General features: G+C 39.6%; 1 protein-coding gene and 1 long non-coding RNA gene across 5 annotated transcripts in view; one reads left to right on the top strand and one right to left on the bottom strand.

The window, feature by feature from the left end:
- LOC140501667 (uncharacterized) overlaps window positions 1-22469 on the top strand; it is a 264231-nt gene that overhangs the window by 71583 nt on the left and 170179 nt on the right. The gene's annotated exons all lie outside the window — the stretch shown is intronic.
- CDH20 (cadherin 20) overlaps window positions 20397-22469 on the bottom strand; it is a 303787-nt gene continuing 301714 nt past the window's right edge. Inside the window, exon 13 of the mRNA XM_072605493.1 lies at window positions 20397-22064. Within this exon, the coding sequence (XP_072461594.1) occupies window positions 21559-22064 (506 nt within the window). The 3' untranslated portion in view covers window positions 20397-21558. The remainder of the gene's footprint in view (window positions 22065-22469) is intronic.

Below are 22469 nucleotides of genomic sequence, written 5' to 3'. Positions count from 1 at the left end.
TGGAGGACTTCTTACTTCTCTGGTAACCTGCAGATAATTCAGTGCAGATAATTCAGAACTTCCACATCTGGCATCTCTTCCCATCCCACCCACCCTACATATACCGTAAGGTATAGTTATCAATTCATCTTACAAGTACGTGGGATCATAAGGTTCGAAGATAAGTTTATTTGTAGATTAACCAAAGGGAAAATACATCTCAAAGCCCATAGAAAACAATAATAACCAATGAGCAACCCTCCCCCAAAGATTTATATAGTTCCAATAACTTATTATACAGCCCTGGATAACGCTCCATCAAGGATTACGCTGGAATCTGATCCCCCATGGTTTTATAGAGTGTCTTTTTTTATCAAGTTATGCCTCTGGTAATTTGCAGCCAATATTGCCACTCACTGCCCTTGGCTGTGGTCCTTTTCCACAAGGTTGTGTTGTTAGTTCTGTAGCTTATCTGACTAGTTGTTGCCCTCTATCACCAGTCTCCCAGTGTGGTGCCTTTTTTTTTTTTTTTTTGCCTCCTATGCTTCTCCTCAACTCCCAGCAGAGGGTCATCATTCTGTTTCCAAGGATGCTATCTTTTCAACTCTAGAATTCCTGGCGATGGCATTCTTCAAAAATGCAGCTCCAGGTATCTCTCTGAAATATTCTCTTGTACTGTGGTTCTTGTACTATGTTTGAACCCAGGCCTCACAAACAAGTCATTTCCCAAAGTCCATGGACTCCTATCTCACAAATAGGTTTTATCCCCAAATCCATCTTGGTGCAAAGTACCTTTTCCACAGTTTGATGTCCTTTCTCTCCCAGTGCCCAAGCAGTGTGTTTTTCTTGAGTCTAGTTCAACTCAGTCTCTTCCTCAGTTCTGTATCTCTTAGTAGCTTTCCTTGGAGCAGCCTGGAGGAGTTATTCAAATTATCTAGGGCTGTAGCCTTAAACATCTGGGAGACAGAGAAGAGGAGTCACATGTGCTCCTAGCATTACTGTATGTTGGAATGAGAAAGATTCTAAATGTCCAACATATAACGAAGATTAAATGATTCTGCACAGAAAAGAATGACAACAGAAATTTGGTACCAGTTCTACCTTATAGAATAAAAAAGTAAAAATTAAATGATCTACTTTTCCTCCAGTCATTTAAAAAGGTTTATTATTGTAGTTTAAAAAGAATTTTCTAGAAAGCTTCTTAAGTAGTTGCTTTATCCCAACTTGACCTTATCTAAACCTCCTTCTTTAGGTCTTCAGAAACAAAGAATAATCCTTTGCTCCTTTATCATCTATTTTCTGGGCCCTAACCATGGCTGACAGTCCCCTAAGACTCTAATCTGGGCCATTCTTTCTTCTGCCTGGAGCCTCCCTCTTGGTGATCACATCTGCTCCTGTGGGCTCAGTTATCATCTCTGTTTACATGATTATCAAGTCTACATGTCTAGCACATATCACTCCTCTGACCTCCAGTTGTTCCAGACAAACTTTTCTATAGATCTCCCTCTTTCCATTCACATGGCCAGCACTCCAGTTCAAACCCTCTTGGCTAGATTATTGAATTGGCTTCGTAATTGTCTCTCTTTTCCTAGTCTCTGCCCTCTGCAGGCTATCCTACACACAGCTAACAAAATTCTCTTTCATCAGCTCAGATATGACTGTATTATTTTCCTGCTCAGCACTCTTCAGTAGGTTCTTATTGCATCTAGAATAAAATACAAGTCCCTAAGCTTGGCATTTAAAGCCTTTCACCATCTGGCTCCAGTCTACCTTACCAGGTTTAGTTTACATTGCTTCTCATTATGCATTTTATATTCCAAGCAAATTGGCTTTCCAGAACTGGTCATTACAATTACTGCCTCCATGCCTCCTTTGCACAGGCAACTTATTTCCCACTACACATACCTGGAACACAGTCTCTCCTCATCTCTGCTTCTTAAAATCCTTACTTCCTGGAAGACTTATCTCAGATGCAACCTTCTATCCTATTGAAAGTCTCTGCTGATCCTTCAGATTATTAGGATTCTATCAAAATAATATAAGCCCCTTGAAGGCAGGAACCATTTCATTTTTGCCTTTCTACCTAGCACAGTGTATAGTGTAGGCACTTAATTCTTGTTGAACACTTTGGGAGGTAAGAGAGACTGGTGGGTGGATGGGTACTTCTCCATGGGGAAATGAAAAGAGCAGAAGAATATTTGGATCCAAGCAGTATTGTATAGTTGGAAACAAATGCTTTGTGCAAACCCAGCTTAATTTCTTTCTTTTTTGTAGGTATTTATTAATAAAATGATAAAGTGACACATTTCCCTGCTGTCATGTCTCAGTCTCTTTTCCCTATTCTCTCTGTGGAAAAAAGGTTTCCATCAAAGGAGGCTGCCTGATTTGAAGGCTCCTCTTTCCCCCTTCTCTCACTTTCATGCCCTGTGATGTACTGTCAGGAAGCAGACAAAGCACCCCCTGCATGTTCAATTGGCTACTGAAATCATTAAGCCTGGGGATAGAAGAGAGAGAATAAGCGGCTGGCATTTGTTAAGCCAATTCCACCTTCTAATGAGGCAGAACTCCTGTTTGGTGGGAGTACCTTCCAAAAGTTACTTCCCAGGAACCATCCAGGGAAATGATTTGGCTAGAGGTAGATGTATGACAATTGGAGAAAAATTATTGAACAAAAACAAATAAGTAAATGGACTGGCTGGTTTGTTTATTTATTTAAAGGAGAAAGTGGATTGAGGAGGGAGGAAATACAATTGTGAAAGTCAAGTCATTATTGTCATTTGAAAATCCTATTTAATTTCTCCCAAGAGGAGGGAACCATGGTTGACCTTTGTGTGCATGTGATTCAATCCCAGTAGTGATCTAGCTGTTGGAATATGTTGGGCCCCAGGAAGTGGACAATCACATAGGCATGATAGAAGAAGGAGCCCCTTCTGAGTTCTGCTGTGTTGGGGGGGACATAAACGCAGTCATGTTGGCAAACCCAGTAAAGGAGGTGATGGTGCCCTCCAGTGGTACAAGGTAGGAGGAAGTGAGCCAATGAAGGTTTATAGACTTAACAGAATTTCCACAGACATATATGAAAACCCAAAAAGAAAAAAAATTATCATTAACTGTTCAGTTTTCTATGAAGAAACAAAACAGGTGAGGGCAGAAGGACAGCTATATTTAAAGGGGAAAGAAGAAGATCAGAGGTACCCCTTTCTGTGTTTTCTGGCCTCATCTTCCTATCTAGACTCTTTCCGTCCTAATGAACCTAACCTAAAAAAAGAAAAAAAAAGACTTTATTCATTTTATCCACTATTTATTGCTGAAATATTCTCTATGTTAAATTGCATTTCCACAATAGATTCATACCTTAAGCAAGTAAAGGTAGGAAGCTAGGGGAATAGACAGTGGGACTTGGTGGTAGAAAGACTCCAGTATAAATCCATCTACGACAATCACTGGTCATATGACCCTGGACAAAACATTCAAACTCTTTGGCTTCAGTTTTGCCTTTTGCAAAATGGGGATAATAATACTATCTATTTCTCATAGTTGTTGTGAGAATCATTGACATATGAGAAATGCTCTGGAAACTTTAATGTGTTATATACATGCTAGCAATTATTATTTCTATTATTATTAGTAGTAGTATAAGTCGTAGTAATAATAAAGGTATGAAGGGACTTTGATGAAATCTGGATATGAAATCTGGATTCCATTTTGGGATATTGAGTCTAGGGACTTAGAGCCAGAGACTGAATTCAAACTTCAGCCCTAAATACCAGGATCATAGGATCCTGGATTTAGAATGGGAAAAGAACTTGGAGATCACTTGGCCCAATTCCCTTCATGGATGACAAAATAGAGGCTTAGAGATGAAGGGACTTGCCCAAGGTCACACAGGCAGAAAATGTCAGAGGCTGAATTTGAACCTAGGAGCTCTGACCCAGCATCCAGCACTTATTCCATGTTGAACAAGAACCTTAAAATGACTATCATTGCTATTTTTCTGCTTTCATGATTTTGTGGCAAATAACTGGTTTTCATGAGGCTTTCTTCTTCTGGACGATAACTGGGCATTATAGACAGTGCCCCAGACTTCATGATACAGTGGAAAGAACCTTTATTTTGGGGTCAGAAGACTTGAGTTCATATCCCACTTCTGATACTAGGTGACTTTGTGTCACTCTGGGTCTGTTTCCTCAGCTTTAAAATGAGAGTGAATTTACACAGCCTCCAAGATCCTTTCTTGCTTTGTAAAGACGACCCTCAGATTTGTGGTCCTGGGAAAGTCATTTAATTTTTCTAAGCCCTGGTTTTTTAATCTATGAAAAAAGTAATAATAATATTTACTTACCTCCCTTATGAGTTTGTTGTAAGGAAAGTGCTTTGTAAGGTATAAAGCATTACACAAATGGAGTTACTTTTTGGACCATCTTTTAGTATCTTCCATGGCTTCAGCAGAGCTATATTTCCTACCCAGAGAGCTCCTGTTCCCAGATCTGCCCATGACTCACTGTTTGACTTTGGAACAAATCATTAACCTGTCTCTGTGTCTCAGTTTCTAAATTCTCAAAATAAAGGTGATAATAGATGCCAGCTGCCTCAAGTGGTATTACAAAGATTAATGAGATGATGCATGGGAAGTGCCCTGAGCTCCTTGGACAATGGCTCAGGAGAAGCACAAAACCTAATTATAATTTCCTTCCAGTTTCAAAAGAGCCTTTGGGAAGGATGCCTCCTGCTCCTCAGTCTGGAGATGAGCCCTGCATTGGGAAGGAGGATTCCTACCATCTGACTGCGGCAAAAGCACTCTTTGGCGTTTGCTGGTCCCCATGGCAGAATCAACTTGGATCTGAAGATGCCAGATGACTAATTTGTCCCTATCTAAGTGATTAGGCCTTTTGTACCTAAGAACTTTCACAAGATAGTAGATTTAGAGTTGGAAAAGACCTGAAAAGTCACTGAGTCTAACCCCATTATATAGTTAAGGAAACTGAGGCTCAGGGAGGTTGTGACTTATCCAGAATCACACAGCTAGTAAGAGTCTGAGGTAAGATTTAAACCCATGTCTTCTCAACTCCATGTTGAGCTTTCTGTCCACTCCAGTAAGCTTGAGTGTGCCATTATAGATAGTAGTGTGGTCTCTGAACTGGTCCATTATGTATGAGAAATTGTGACCCTGACTTGTCTCAGAAAAAACTATCTTTCACATTTCCCATTTTGCCTTTTGACTTTTCATCCAGTATAAGACAATAGATCTACACTGAAGGCCACGTGGTAGGGAACCATAAATCATATCGAGGGCCAGGGGCCATCTGAAAAATGGTGAAACAGATAAAGTTTCTCGTTGGTTCCCTTTCATGTTCCTTTGTCCCCATCCCAAGGACCAGTTGTCCTCATTCAATCTCTTCTCTTCCCTCCTTTCTTCGTTCAGCCCCGGGCCTACTCTCCTCAGTGGTATGCTTGTCCTGGAACTTTCATCAGCCCTCTCCAATCAAAATTCACCCCATCCTGTGACCCATTCCCTTAGGGCTTCACTAAGTTATGGGATAACTATTGGTGTTAATGCAAAAGAACCAATATTGGTTTGATGTATAACTTTTCCCACATTACTGTAACAGAGGCAGGGCCAGCCCTAAACAAAGTGGTAAGTGTCTATAGTGTGACAGAAGCAGATTTTTTTTTTCTGGTCTTATTCCCATCTAATGAGCAGTACCACAGTTAAAGAACTGAGAGGAAAATAAGTATATGCAAACCTTTTAGAGATGGATTAGTAGTGACTTTTCCTGGGTCTCACAGCCAGTATGTAGTCAGAGATAGAACTTGAACCCAGGGCTTCCTGACTTTAAGGTCACTCACTATATCACTTAAGCACATAAGATATAAATATGTATGTATGTATATATACACACATATATGGGGGCAGCATTACAAATTGGGAGAATCAGATAGTTTGTCCTTCATTCTCAAAGAGGACCATGACATCAGGCAGGTGATGCCATGACATGCAAGTGAATTTGATTTAAGTGAAAGAGGGCTTTGCAAAGTCACTGGTGTTACTTTCTCCTCTGGAGCCATTTGGACCCAATGGCAAGATATAGATCAGGACAAATGGAGATAGCCTGTGTGCAGTGGGAGACCTTGGCTCTTTTAAAAGTCTTTAACAGGTTTCAGTTTGACTGAGGCAGTGCTAGTTAGTGATTAAGGCTAGATAAGAAATGAGGTAGAGAATCAGGAAAATCTTTTTGAAGCATTTAACCTCTACCTTGGAGGGAGCTAGAGTTTCCATGAAGATGAGATGGAAGAAAGGCTGTGGCAGGGTGTGGGGGGAGAAGACAGATTGTCACAACTAAGGAACAGCAAGCAGCCTTGTTTGACTGGAGTACAGGCCAGAATGAGAAAATGAAATCAGATTGTGAAGGCCTTTAAATATTAAACAGAGAAGCTTGTATTTTAACCTAAAGACAATGGGGAGTCATCGAGACTTCTTGAGTAGGGGATTGCATAGCTTAGAATTTCTGTTTTGGAAAATCAATTTGACATCTAAGTGGAAGATAGGAGAGAATGGAGAGACTGGAGGCAGACTGGAGGCAATCCTATAACTATGATGTAATGATAATAGTCTAGGGAAGAGGAAATAAAGCCTGGACTGGAGTAGTTGCGATGGGTGTGAGAAAAGAGAAAGGGCTGAATCCCAGAGACGATAAGAAAGTGGAACTGACCAGACTTGGAAACAGATAAGATAAGGGGAGGCATGAGTGAGAGTGAAAAGTGGAAGGTGGCTCCTAGATTGTGAACCTGCATGACTGGAGGAATAAGGGTGCTCTTGAGAGAAATAGAGAGGGAAGGTAGAAAAGGGGAGGTTTAGAGCAGTAGTGTCAAACTCAAACAGAAATGGAAATCCACAGACCAAGTGTTGATTTTGAAAACCACAAATTAACATTTATGTTGTTTTGTCTTTTTATTTATTGTGTTAAACAGTTACCAATTATATTTTAATTTGGTTCCTGTGGCAAGGGGATTTTACAGCCTCAGTTGGGCTGTGAGTTTGACATGTCTGCTTTAGAGGGAAAGATAATGAGTTCAGTTTCAGAGTTGTTGAATCTGAGATACCTAGGGCATATTTTGTGGGCAGCTAAATGGTATGGTGGATAGAACACCAGACCTAGAGTCAGACAGACTCATTTTACTAGCTTATACTTACTAGCCATGTGACCCTGGGCAAGTCATTTAACTCTGTTTGTTTCATTTTTCCCATCTGTAAAATGAGCTGGAGAAAGAAATGGCAAACCAGTCCACTATCTTTGCTAGGAAAACCCCAAATGAGGTCATGAAGAACTTGTGTGACTGAAATGACTGGATACCAACAAAAATGGCATGTTCTGGTGGAGATTATAAATAAGCAGTTGGAGATGAGAAAGTGGAGCTCAGGAGTAGGATGAAAATTGAATTTGAGAGTATTTTGGCGCAGTGGATAGAGCCCTGGGCCTGGAATCAGGAAGATCTGAGTTCAAGATAAGCCTTAGACACTGAATAGACACTTGGAGATTAACTTAACTTCTCTTTGCTCAGTTTCCTCATCTGTAAAATGGGGGAAGTAATAGTACCTACCTTCTAGGGTTGTTGTGAGGACCAACTGGGATAGCATTTGTAAAATACAGTGTCTAGGACACAGCAAGAATTAGATAAATGCCATTATTGTGGTCATTACAGTTGAACCTGTTAGGGCTGAGGATAGACCAGCAAGTGAAAAGATTAGCGTAGAGAGATGAGGATTCTAGAATAAGGCTCTGGCCTATGTTGGTGCACAGGTGACAGGACAGGGAGGATGAACCCACAAAGGAGACTAAGAAATAGGAAGGGAACCATGGCAGAGCACAGCCTCAAAAATTCAGGGAGAGGAGAATATCCGGAAGAAGGGGGTAATTGAGTGTCAAACAGAGGCTGAGAACCAAGAAAAGGCCACGGGATTCAGCAATAAAGAAATCTTTGGTGAAATCCCAGGAAGTTGTTCCTGCTGAGTAGTGGGGACTGAAGACAAAAATGGACATATTTTGGGACAGGACCTTGATTTCCTGATATTCTGAGTAGATAGCTATGGCAATATATAAAAGTAGCTCTGATCAGGCCTTTTTTAAAATGGATGTGACTGATTTTTATAGTAATCATTTCCCTAAAATTCAGTCCTCTTCCCACCAGTGAATGCTTCCTTCTACCAAACGCAAATATTAAAGCAAACCAACCAACCAACCAATTGGCTAGTCTCTGTGATGTCCTAGTCCTATTCGGTATCTGTGGTGCCCCACCTTTGTGTGGAGATATGCAAAGATACGGGATGTATTTTATGATTGGTTCTTCCAGACCAAGATTGTTCATTATAGTTTATTACTTGATGACCTTTTAGTCCCATTATTTGCTGTGATAATTACCATTTCTACAGTTTCTCTTGGTTCTGCTTTCTTTGCATTAGTTGATGAAAGTCTTGTCATATTTCCCTGAATTCCTCATCGTCATCATTTCTTGGACTGCAATAATATTCCCACAGGTCCTGGGGAATTGATTCATTCAGCTTTAGAACTCCTGCTCTGGGGCTGAGCTATTTTGTTAACAGGTGAGAACTCCTTAGCCCTATAGATAAGGGCCATAGACTAGATCAAGCTTCACAACCCACCTAATCATCCACTTTGCACTGTGTATTCACGCGCATCTTCCTCCTTCCCTTCTCTCCTCCCTGCCCCCCAACCCCAACCTCCTGCTTTCTACCTCTTGCTCTAGACACAGTTATGAAATCAATACTGCCTCTGCTTTTGGAAAGATTTTGTTAGCTGACTTCCCTCTGGATCAACTCGTGATCCCTGTGACTCAACAGACCAGAATTCTCTTCCCTGATCACCATTCCCCTCTATGTGCTGTCTCCCCTATTAGGTTGTAAGCTCCCTGAAAGGATGGGACTAACTCACTCTTTATATTTGTATCCCAGGGAGTCAGCATAGTGCTTGGAACAGAGTAAAAACTTAATAAATGCTTTTAAATATTAATTAATTCATTATATTTATATATTACAATTTATTTAGGTATTAGTTAATTGATGGGCACACGTTTTGTTTCCAAGTGTTTTTTATTTTTGATTTCTGCTAGCCCAACATTGATTCTGTGAATATTTTATTATAAATCACATGATCAGGTCAATCTTGAGGCAAAAAGCACCACAGAATGAAGTGAAACTCTTAGCTGCTCTTTTTTTTTTCTGTTCTCACCTTTACAATGGGTCAGAGACCTCACAACTAACAAGAACCTTCACTCTAGTATGCTACTAGGTGACACAGTGGATAGCATGCTGGATTTAGTGTCAGGAAGTTTTGAATTCAAATTCTATTTTAGTTACTTATTAGCTTTTAAATCATTTAACCCAAGTCTCAGTTTTCTCATCTGCAAAATGGGGATAGTAACAGCACCTTCTTCTCTGGTGAGATAACATGTATAATGTTTTACAAATCTTAAAGTTCTATACAAATACTAGCTATTACTGAATCTCAGATTATAGAATCTTTAGTTCTTGAAGGAAAATATAGCTTTTCTAATACCTGATTCCATGGATAGAAGGTAATCATCCTCTTGGAGATTACTGGAAGGTCGCAAATATCTTGAGGTATTTTATAGACACTATGCAAAATGATATAACCAGGTAGAGAGAGAAAAAAATACCCAGCTGAATGGAACAAAATATCCTAAAAATATCTCCAACAAGGGAGATGATGGGAAAAAGAATAAATTTCCTGTGTCATGCTTCTGTCTACAGTGGCTATGATTTGAAATCATAAATCTGACTAGAGAGGTTCATGAGCATGAAATGTTTTTTTTGGTCCAAGCCAACTGGCAAATCTTTTAAATTGGCATGACTCTGTGTATGAGCTTGCTGCATGTTTTAGTTCCACTTTAATATGGGGAAACTTTTTACTCAGGAGACAAAAATGGGCTAGTTCCTAGGTAATTAGGACTGCTTTCCAACAGACATGAGAAAATTGGCTTTGCCTTACGCCTGGAATCAAACTGAGGTTAAACTAAGAGCCAATAGAAACTCATCTGAAGCCAACTCATTGAGAAGAATAACAAATGAATTAATGGAAACCATGGCATGATATGGTATAGTATGGTTGTGTATGTGTGTATGTGTGAATGTGAATATACATAGAAAAACACTTGGTTTCTTAAGATGACTAGATTGTTTTAAACTATCCTCCACAGTAGGGGATTATCCAAAATATAAAACATAGGCATTGCTGTTGTTGTGGAGTGCTGATATGGTAACTGGTTGAGCTGCTGCAAAGTTGACATGATTTGGCTGTTAGGGGAATTATCAGAAATGGATAATGGAATAATTTTTTCTTGATATTTGCAATAAAAATGGAACTTCAGATGGCCAAAGTGATCTGGTTCTGATGAGGGCTGGAGAAATAGGGGTACAGGAACTCCAAGACTGGAGTTTCCTGCGTGGGCTGTCTGGGAAAGAATTCCTGTACTCAAGCATTGTTGAGGTCAAGGTGGTAAAGAATTACTATGCTTGTCAGCAGGCAAGAGTTCTTAGGGAACCTAAAACCTTAGAAAGGTATAGGTAAAGTTTATATAGGGTAGTATAAATAGTAAAACATATACCAAATATGCTAATTAGGTGATTCACGGTGGAATTAGGGAGTGGTTAGTTCTTAAAGGAACATGTATTTTTAGTATCTACTGTGCGGGTATTTTACCCAGAGTTTGTCAGGAAATAGTTCAATAGCCCAAGGGGAGGAGGGGCTTCATGGAGGTGTGGTTTTAGTCCTGAAACATTACTAAGTCAACTAGTGGTCAGGACTGAGGAATACTAGGCTGCTTTCATCAATGTCTTGTTAGACAAGATAAATGTAAGGAAGTATACCTACATTTAAGTCTAGGATACATATGATTGGTCAGTGAGTAGTAAATGTCATTATGACCTAGTACACACACAGTTCAGTCAGTACACAGCTGGTTCAAACTAATAAATTCTATAGGTACAGCTGGCTGCTGTGGCAGGAAGGGAGATAATGGTTTTGCTGGCGCAGGTTGTCTTTGGGCTGGGGAGAAACTGCCTGGGATAGTGTTTTGAGGCTAGGAAGAAATGTGATTTTTAAAGAGAAATGTGATTTTAGAATTGGGGTCCAAGAATATGCACTCAAGCACCCCATCAATTCTACTACATTTTGGCTGCTGCATATAGTCAACTTAAGATAAACTCTGTCTCAAAGGCTTTCTCCTATGCCGGTTTGGACCATAATTGATTACTTGAGAAATTCAATCATGGACATAATTCTGTGCTTTCCTGATATTATTTCATTTGATAAGGGGGTATATTTTCAATAATGATCTATACTCAAGATGTTACATAAGGCAGAGGTGTCAAATTGGAGGGCTGAAAACCCAACATATAAGTGAGGCAAAAAGCAGATTAAAGTAAAATTGGGACATGTCTAATAAAAAAATAAAAATACCATTCAACATAATGTTAATTTGTGATTTTCTAAGTCACTATATAGCCCATAGGGATCCATTTCTATTATTAACACTACTGGCATAAGAGATACCAGTCAGTGAATGAATAATCATTTATTAAGTACTTGTCAAACACCATGCTAAGTACTGAGAATATAAAGACAAAAACATTGAATGCTCTCATGGTCTAATAGAAAAAACAACAGGCAAACTACCTATATTGTACACACACACACACACACACACACACACACACACACACACACACACCCACTGTACATATATTCTCAGAGAGAAAGAGGAAGGGAAGGGAAAGGCCTCTTACAGAAGGTGGGATTAGGATGCCTTGAATGAAGTGAAGGAGAACAGAACGTGAAAGTGATGAGGGGGTGTATCCCAGGCATGGCGGACATCCAGGGAGAAGGCTCCATATGTTCTATGTATGAGAATAGGAAGAAGGCCATTATAGCTGGGTCACAGAGCAAGTGGAGGGAAGTGAAGTATAAAAAGTCTGGAAAGGGAAGAAGGGGTCAGATTGTGAAATGAAACATTTTATATTTGATCCTGGAGGTAACAGGAGAATTCATTGAGAGGGTGGTAGACGGTACGGTCAGACCTGGGCTTTCAGAAGGCTTTCACAGGGTATTTTGTCAGCCCTGTAGGGGAGAGCATTGGGGAGGTGTGTGGGAGGGGTGGGGGTGTGGACTGGAGCAGGGAGAGATTTGAGGCAGGGAGATCAAACAGTGGGCTATTGCAATAGTCTGGGCCTGAGGCCTGCCCCAGGGTAGAAGCTGATTGCTAAAACAGTCTGCCAGAAACTACTGTGAGACAAGGCCTTCAACACAGTTTATGCAGCCCACAGAAAGGAACTTTGGCTCCTTGTTGGTCACAAATGTATTTTTTTTAAGAAGGAAGGTGATAGATATACATACTGCTATAATGGCTGATGACTACAATGTTTGATATATGGGGAATATACGGTTGGTAAAGAAGATAGGATAGCGAGAGTTGGGGATAGCAAATGGAAAACTTAATTGCCACAGCCCTGGTCTCAAAGTATAAAAAGTCCTTGAGAAGGTCTTCAGCTCATTAGATGGGTTCTCTGTGGAGGATCTATGGATGAATATGGACAAGAATCATGTAGAATGAGAAGGCATGGATGGTTTGCAATCTGTACAATGTTTGCAATCTCAATTGATGAGATTAAAGACCCTTTGAAGATTTCCAGTTGTGCTGTGACCATGATGAAATTGAGGTGAGTGCTAAAGGAGCAAAAGAAGCGGTATTCATTCATTCTGTTACATAGTAATCTCTACTGAGAAAAATAGTTCTGTAGCTGTAAGGCCATTGTTGATACACGGGGTACATGAGAGTAAATGTGTGGATTAGTCTCTATCAAAGGCCACACAAAAATATATTGTTTTTGAAGACGTATTTGATTCTATCCATAGTAAGAAGTGCCAAAACTTACAGATAAAAATGTAACCAAAATAACGACTGGATTTTTTAGAACACCTTTCCAAAAGTAAGCTTCCCATTGAAAGAAACTTTGTTTCCTATGGTTACACAGGATGCTGTTCACTGTCTCACAAATGACTGTTGTGAGTCCAAAGCAAGATGATCTATTGCAAATTCATCAGCATCACTTGAAAATGATCACAGTGAATTCATTGATTATGATTGGTCACTAATACCATCATGCTGTGTGAACACCCATACCTTATGCCTTGTCTGTATAAAAGTAAGGAATGAATGTACTTTCTGATCTGGGCTAAAACTACTTTAGAAGTCACTGAAGACTACAGATATGTAGACTCCAAGTGAAGGGAGTCTACACTTTGCTTTCAGTTGAGAGCATCACTATCTTTGGATTTACCCAGGCTTTCAACTTCAGAATCACCTTTGACTCTGTCCTCTCTGTCATTTCTCCTTACTCTCTATCTAATTAGTTGCTGACTTTTCTTCTATAACATGTTCAAAATTGAATTTGTATATTTCCCATTCCAAATTCTTCCCGTCCCCATCCCCCAGCCCATCAACCTAGGTATCATCCTTGACTACTCACTGTCTCTCACCCTCCATATGCAGTTTGTTGTCAAAGACCTATTGATTTCACCTTTGCAATATCTCTCAAGTATGCCCCATCTTTCTTCCAACACTGGCGCCATCCTGGTATAGGCCTTTATCACCCCTCATGCTGGACTACTGTAACAGCCTGCTGAAAGTTTCTCCTTACTTCAATCCATTCTCCATGCCACCAAAATCATTTTCCTTAAGTGAAGGTCTGATCATACCACCCGCCCTATTCAGTAAACTCTAGTCTGGTCACACTGGCCTCCTTGCAGTTCCTCAAAAAACAAACAAACAAAACCAGAACCAACTCTCCCCGGAAACAAACAAACAAAAACAAAAAACCCACTCCATCTCTGGGCTCTGTTCCACTTGTCTGGAATCCCTTCTATCCCGCCCTCATCTGTGCCTCTTGGCTTCTCTGGCTAAAACATCACCTCTTAGAGGAAGTCTTTCCCAATGTCCTTTAATTCTAATACCTTCCCTTTGTTGGTTATTTCCTATTTATCCTGTCTATAGCTTGTTTATGCATAGTTGTTTGCTTGTTGACTCCCTGATTAGATTGTGAGCTCCCTGAAGGGAAAGGTTGTCTTTCAGTGACCTCAGTGCTTGTCACGTTACCTGACAAATGGTAGACAATAAATGCTTATTGACCAGCTGACTCTTAACTCCCCTTCCTCTCCATGAACAAAATCTCTGCTCTACTTCAGGCCCGCATCACTTTATGCCTGGGCTGTTGTAATAACATTCAGAGGTTGCAAAATCTTCCTCTTACAAGCTCTCCTTCTTTCGATCCATTTACCAGATTCATATTTGTAAGGCAGAAACTTGGTCATGTTATGTCCCTACTCAAAAATGTATAGTAGTTCCACAGTACAAAATTCTCTGCTCATCATCTGAAGTCCATCCCAGCCTGACTGATGCTTCCCTTTTCAGACTGAATTCTCCTTACTTCCTTTAATATAGTCTCCATTCCAACAAAATTGGCTTGTTTGATGCTTCCCAGATTTGCCAGTGTTATTTCATCCCTCCGTTGCATCTTGCCCTCTTTAAATTACTGTGTAGTATTTTGTGCAACTTTGTATTTATTTGCCAGTTTACATTTTGTATTCTATCCCCTCACCCACCCACCTTCAACTATTTGGATGTAAGCTCTTGTAGGGTAGAAATTGCTTTTTTTATGCCTCTGAATACTTTGCACCTGGCACAGTGACTAGCATATGATAATTGCTTAATAAATGTTTGTTTAATGAAATTGAATTTAAACATTGACATTACATTGTGGCACCCTCAGGCACACCAAGATAGCACCAGCTCATGTGTTGTTGTTTTTCGATAGAAGTCAAAAAATATTTGCTGAATTGCCAAAGATTTCTTAAGCCTCAGATCTGGTTCAATTAGCACAGGAAATTCTATAGACTTCCAATAATGACAAGTATAAGCCCTATTCTGGGGACTACACTGAACCTATAGTTATATTTGGTTCAAATGTCTCCTCATTTATATAACGCTGGGTAAGTCATTTGATCTCTCTGGGGTTCAGTTTCTTGATCTATAAAATGAGAAAGTTGGACTTATTCACCCTCCAAGGTCAAACTTCCATCTCTAAATTTGTGATCCTATGATTCCCTGACCACCTTTCATATTGCTATTTGTAAACTAATACTTAAGAGGAGGACAAAGGCAATGGAGCCATCCATAGGCTATTCTTATGATAAGTATTCTGTATTTTAGCCTCCCAAATACTCTAGTTAATGTTGAGAATAGAAAGATGATTTATCTTTTTAGGACCTCTATCTGTATGGTTTATCTGTTTAGGACTTATTATAGGGACTTGACCAAGGACAGTGAAGGAAAATGCCATTAATATGAATCTTGCTTAGAAAATCTCCTTATTCTTATGGAGATATTTGTTGGTTTTGTCCATCTCTAGACGGATCAATAGAGTTTATTCTCATGGAATAGGTTTAGGGCTTTGTAATTTCAGTGTGTGTGTGTGTGTGTGTGTGTGTGTGTGTGTGTGTGTGTGTATGTTTCTTTTAGACAACATCAAAGATTGCTAGAGAGGGTGGGATAGTAGAAGAGGTAGTTAGAAGACACAATGAGTTTAGGCTACTTCAAAGGACAGGGGACAAGATACGGTTGAATGAGCGACATATTTTGAGTCAGAAGGCCTGGATTCTCTGTGATCCTGACTGCAATTTTCTTCTTGTTTGACCTTGACCAAGTCATAGAATCTCTGTTGTCCTCAATTTCTTCAATTGGAAATAGGAAGAGTGGACCAATTGACTGGAGGTGCCTTCTAGCTATAATTCTAAGCCTTTTGGGCAATTAGCCATTTGTCTAGTAACCTGTGGAGCTCTGGGCATGTTTATTTGGCAGAGGAAAGAGGGAACATCATTGCCTCTGGAAACTCTGTTCGGTTCTTACCTTCTTAGAATTTCTTGGAGGGAGCACACTTGATGAAACCTACTTTCCTCTCTTCAGTGGACAAGTATAGATGAAGATTGCTATGTACTCTGATGGACAAGGTTTTGCTTACCTCCTAACCATTCAGTGCTCATGAATGCATAAGAAGAGATGACTAATGTAAAAAAACTCTCACATATTATAATTTAAATATAAAATAAAAGGAACTAAGTGGAGGGAATTTGCTCATATTAGATTTGGAAGGGACCTTAAAGATCATCTAATCTCATAACCTCATTTTACACATGAAAAACTAAGACCCAGAATGCTAAATGGCAGAACCAGGACAAGAACCCAATATCCACAATTATCTTTAAAAAAAAGTTGTGGATTTTCTGTGCTCCAACCATGGGAAAATGTTTGGTTGCAATGGGGAAATGACTAATTAAGTAGTTGCTTTAGGGCAAACCCCAAGTAAACCAAGAAATGCTAATGGATGACCCTTTGTTCCTAATGAACTTGATGGGATAGCAGTCAGATATTTAACATCTAAATATATAGGCAGCTATATAGTACAGTGGTTAGATGGCAGAAGGGAGGGAGAACTGTGTTCAAATCCTGCCCCTGATACTTACTAGTCATAGGGTCTTGGGCAAGTTACTTAACCTTGTTTTCCTCAGTTTCTTCAACTATAACATGGGGATGATATTATCACCTACCATAGTAGGTCACCACATGGAAAGGGTTTTGCAAATGCTAACTATATACATACTATTACTACTTCTACTCCTACTCCTACTGCTACTACTCCATACCAACCTTTTTGAGCAGGACTATTTCATTGATTCAGGAATCTGGCAAACCTGGACTTCACTGTTTTTTAAAATTTCTTCATCTTTTTTTAAACCTCTTATCCTAAAAGGTGATTCCCTCTCTCTCAATGGAATGAGGGTGTAGAAGTCTCTACTTATGATGCTATAAATCTGTGCTAAAAGAACAAAAAAACAAAACAGTTTTGCCTAAAGAAGATCCTAACAATGGACAGAATTGGATGCCTGGTAAATGCTGGGTAGTGCTGAACCTAGTCATATAGAAGCCTAACAGAAATTTTCCTCCATATTGTATCTATCATTACATATTTTTGCAGTGGGTGCTGGCATAAAGAGAAATTATGGGATTAAAACAATTGATCAAGTCTTCTGCCAGTACCCAGAAGCAGTCCTGTCCTCAAGAAAATTTGTTGAAGGTGCTTTGCGAAGCACATGGCATATACCAAGACCATTTTAGGGTCTTTATTACTGGATAAGTGGCTGCAGATTTGCAGAGAATTTTTATCTAGTTAATATGTAGAAATCTGGCGACTATGGCAATGTGCCCTGCCCTCGGGAAAAACCCTGTTGTTTGTTTTAAACTAAAGTATACTGAGATCTTATTTGTTCCTTGTTAATGAACTCCAATCCAATTTGTGATCACAATTTTGACTTCTCACATGGTTATTTGTTGAAAATCCCGGCTTCATCAGCAATCATAAGACATGAAGTGTAGAGATATATTGGGCACCTGGAAGATGACTCAAAGATCAACTCTATGTTTCAAGGCAAAAGCCATTAGAAGGACTTTAGGAGCTCCAAATTAATTTTCTAGAATTCTTTATGCTTTTATGGTTCAAGGAGAAACCTTTACATCAATTCCCAGGGTAAATGTTTGGAGGGAGCAGGTTTATTTACCATTTCTTTAGATGACAGTTCATAAAACTTGAGAGCTTGAAGGGACTCAGATGTCATCTAGCCAGAGCCCTTCATTTTACAGATGAGGAAACTAGGGCCTGGAAAGTTGAAGTCACTTGGCCAAAGTGATATAGCTGGGCCATGAGAGAGCCAAAATTTGAACCCAGATATCCAGATTCCCCATTTAGTGCTCTTTTTTTACTCTATTATACTGGCCCCATCCCAACAATATGATGAGCATGCTGAAGAGTACATCAGGAAACTTGAAACTCTATGATGAATAGTGGAAAGAAGGGTGGCTTCATTCAAAGGACTTGTTATTGAACCCTGGCTCTTTCTCTTTACTCCCTATGGGATCCTGCACATTATTAAATCTTTCTGAGGCTTGGTTTCTACATCTCAAAAAAATGATTGGACTGCACAAGATGACCTCTAAGCTATCTGTGAGCTCTAAATCTAGGATATTATGAGCAATCAGTCAACAGCTATTTCTTAAGTTCTGTGTTAAGCATTGTCTTAGGTGCTAGGATCCTCATGTGATACCTATTGTTTGAAGATTTCAATTATTTCATAAGCTAGTAAACAGCCTATGGACCTGTGTAACTTCAGGAAAAATATTTTAACCTCTCTGGGCTTATTTTCTCATTTGTAAAATGGAGAAAATTATATCTTCCTATATTTATCACAAGGTTTTTTTTTGAGGATCATTTGGGTAATGTATGTAAAGTGCCTTATACAAAATAGACAAATGTCAGTTACCATCCATATAGCATGATCATCTTCCTTGACTAGTTAGGAATTTATTGAAAGTCCCAAGAAATCTTTGATAAATATGAGGAAAGAGATTCAAACATGTGACAATCTGGCTAAATCTTGGTTTGAACATCAAAAATGACTTTTTAAGCTTCTCTGTTAGCCAGTGAGGATAGTAATTAGGATTAGCTAGTTTCATTCTGTACCAACCTTCAAGGAAAAGAAAACCCTGTGAGTTGTATCACCTTCATCAATTCCTTTTGTAACCAGGAGATATGAACTATAAGAGGCACAGGGAAAAACGGATGGCTTGCTTGATCTGTAGGTTAATGCTTTCATTTTGCAGCTGATGGTACATTGAAAAAAGGGTTGAAAGGGGGAATTCAGTCTACAAAGCTTATTTTCTACATTAAGGCAAGGGGGTAGGTATCATCATGTCCCTTCTGTGGGCTGTCCTTCTGTGTTTTTGCCCAGGATGTTGCTTAGATTCAACACTTTCTTTAGCTATTATGGTCCTCTCTCCAATCTCTATGACCTCGTGTGATGGGCCCACATCTGTACTTAAGTCACATGAATGGAAAGCTATGTCTTTTCAGCTATTTGGTGATTCATTCTTTCCTGCCTCCTGCTAGTGCTGTGAGAATATTGTTTATAGGATTCCAAGTCAGTTAGCAGGGCAACACTCCCCCTGTTTGTTCTCTTTAGCTTGCCCACATTTGAGTGGCAGATCCAGAGGTTATTTGGTCATCATTGGACTGTGAGTGCCTGGCTGCCAACTGGGTGTTGGATTTAAATAAAACAAAACAAAACAACAAAAACTAACTGGTTGGCAAAATCAATCCAAATTATTAAGGCTCTTACTGTGTAGATATGTGTACATGTATATGTGAATGTAGATGTGCAATCAAGGCATTAGGTAGCACACTTACCCATCATTCATTTTTTTTCCTCACTCATGTTTTGATTTTGGGTAGTGGGAATGGTTAGCACAAAGTGAGTTGGAAACCAAAAATGTCACAGTAATTGGCAATACTGTGCTATTGAGGTAAAACTATCTTGGGTTTGGTCCCTGTATAGATAAATTAAATTGAATTATGTTCATAGCTTGACCATTAAGATACCCCCTTTCATGGCCAACCCTTTATATATAGCCATGGAGGGAATGATGAGAGGGAGAGAATTACTTTGGGTAAGACTACCCTTACTCCTTTGAATAACAACTTGGAACTTAGGTTCTACTGATGCAGGACTGGATTCTAATAAGATTCCAAAAGAACCCAAGGCATTTTATCTACCACTTCCTGTCTGTGATTCACTGCAATCTGCCAATATTTATTAAGTTACTACTATATGAGAGATGGCATGTGACTGTTAATAATATGTCATAGAGCCAAGGCACACTAACTTGGACTGATTCATTGTTATCAAGAAAAAGGGAAGGAACATCATAGGCTAAAAGAGGTCACAAAAAAAAGGGAAATTTTGGATTAATAGGGGAGGAAAGTAAAATAGATTTCCCAACCATTTACCTGAATGTGATGATAGAATGTAAGCTACTTGAAAGCAAGGTTTATTTTATTTTTCTCCTTGTATCTCTAGCACGGTGACTGTCACATAGCAGATACTTAATAAATGCTTATTGATGGATTGATTGTGACTATCTACCCATGAAATGGAAAATGTGAGGCCAGAGACATTATTTAATTTATAAGGCCCCATACCTTATGCATTTCTTTGCTAAGATAAGGGAATCAATAGAAAAAACTCAGAGCAGCAGCCAAAGTCAAGGCCACCCAAGGACTTTCAGGCAGAAGTAGAATGAACACTTTAGATTTCTTCACCATTATCTTAACAAGACCTGGTATCTTTCATTGTCCCAAGGGACAGATGATAAATCAGTGTCATTCAAGATGGTGTCTCCTTACTCACAGTAAAAACAATGAATTTCCACCAGACTTTCCCTTCTATTTAACTTTTATTAAAAGAAGTGCTAAGGTACTGTGATGCAGTACATCATATTTATTACCAAAATTATTAACAAATATACAAAACTTATACATGTAATTTTCTTACATCCATTTATTCTTCTATAATACTGCATTTGTTCAAGTAGGTTATCTACAGTATGTAAACATCCCTCGGCTTGACCTCACACAGATTAGGAAAGCCCTCTAACCCATGTAGTTATCAGATACCTTTCTTATTTGGCTTTCTTTCATAGCATCTAATCTTCACATTGGGCACGTGGAAGAGACATCTACAGTGCAAAAGAGGCAGATTTCTTTTTAGGTTTCATTCTGATCAATTTAGCAGTACCACAGTTAAAGAGCTGAGAGGAGAATAAACATATGCTAACGTCTCAGAGATGGATTACTAGAAATGCCAATGACTCTGGCTTCAGCCATTCAACTTGAACACAAAGTCAACACCTCTTCCCTCTCCCTCCCTGCCCCACCCCCTTCCCCCATGCAAGGCAGATAGAAGCCTAACCTTGTCTTAAAAGGGTGTATGTTTGTGTGTGTGTGTGTGTGTGTGTGTGTTTGTGTGTATTTTAAGAATTTCATAAATCCTAGAACAAGAAAAATTCATTTCACACAAAAAAATTCTGAGATCTCAGTTTCTTGTTTTCTTTCGTGTAGGTTGATTTCTGTGGTTTGGTGAGCCAGCAAAATCTCTAACTGGAAAATAAAATAAAATGAATGTGGAAGTATGGCTATTTCTCTGCTGGCTATTACCTCCCCCCACCCTTCCCATTTGAGCTGAGGATTAATATCTGTGTCCATAAGCTTCTTTATGATCCAGGCAGCAAAGTTCTGCAGTGAAAGGAAACCCCATAATGCCTCAGCAATTGGATGTCAAGGCTTTAAATACAGCCATAAAAAAGGGCAGTTCCCCTTCCCCCCCATCTCTTTTGTTTTGCCTTTCAATTACTTAATTTAATCAAGTAAAGCTGATTCAGAGAGCTGTTTTTCCCCATCCCCTCCCCCATTCTCACTCTCCAGCACAGTATTGCTATTTTAGAAGACCACACCCATATTCACAGAAACATCTGATGAGAATGGATCTGTATTTGGACGTGCACTGCATTGTGGGAACACTGTGGCCCCTCTCCCCCACCAATTTGTTACCACAGCGGCCCATTGCCTTCTGTAACACCATACATTTCTGCCAGCTTTCGGAACCGTGGTCCCCAGTCTGTCAGGAAATCGTAGCTCTGGTCTGAGTCTGAAGTGACTGACTGTAATGAGCTCAGGGACCCTGCTACAGAGCCATCCCCCTCAAACATGTATGTCTGGAGGGAGTCAAAAGGAGGGGCCCACAGATCCATGTCAGCTTCATAGAGCTTGGCTAGCACATAGCTGTGGACATTGCTATCCATGGTGCATGTCTGAGGCACATACCGAGACAGGCTCTCAATCTCAGGCAGCATGTCCTGCCTCATCTTTGTTGCTGCCCCTGTCTGTGCCTCCCGGGGATTCCACATGGCTGCTATGTCAAAGGCCTCTGTGTCCTCCTCCCCTCCTCCTTCATCATCATAGCGAACAATGTTCTCATGTATGTTCTCCTCGTCATCAATGATGTAGGGCTGCTTCCTATGACGCCTCATGGATAAGATAAGCAGCACTAGCACTGTGAAAAACAAACAGAATGGAGAAAGAATTAGGATCCACAAGGACCTTGATAGTCTGAGACAATGGTTCAAAATAGCATCTCATCTAGCTCTGTAGTTTTATCTTCTTTAAGTTCTGATTTTAGGATAAAAAAAAAAATCAAGCATACAAATACAGATAAGGGAAGACCTAGATTAATGGTATTCCGTGTGAAAAAGATCTGGGGGCTTTAGATGATTGCAAGTACATTATATTTAAATAGTATTATGTGGCAGACAAAAAGTTAACATGATCCTAGGCTACAAGAACAGAAGTATCTAGAACCAGGGAAGTTATAACCCCCAGGACCTACCCAGATTGATCTGATGGAATCCTAATCACACTGCCCCCAACCCCAACATTCTAACTTCCTTACAGGCCCCAA

Source organism: Notamacropus eugenii, chromosome 4, assembly GCF_028372415.1.
Source record: "Notamacropus eugenii isolate mMacEug1 chromosome 4, mMacEug1.pri_v2, whole genome shotgun sequence".
Taxonomy (NCBI): Eukaryota; Metazoa; Chordata; class Mammalia; order Diprotodontia; family Macropodidae; genus Notamacropus; species Notamacropus eugenii.
The sequence above is the reverse complement of the archived record's forward strand: the minus strand, read 5'-3'. Positions and strand labels throughout refer to the sequence as shown.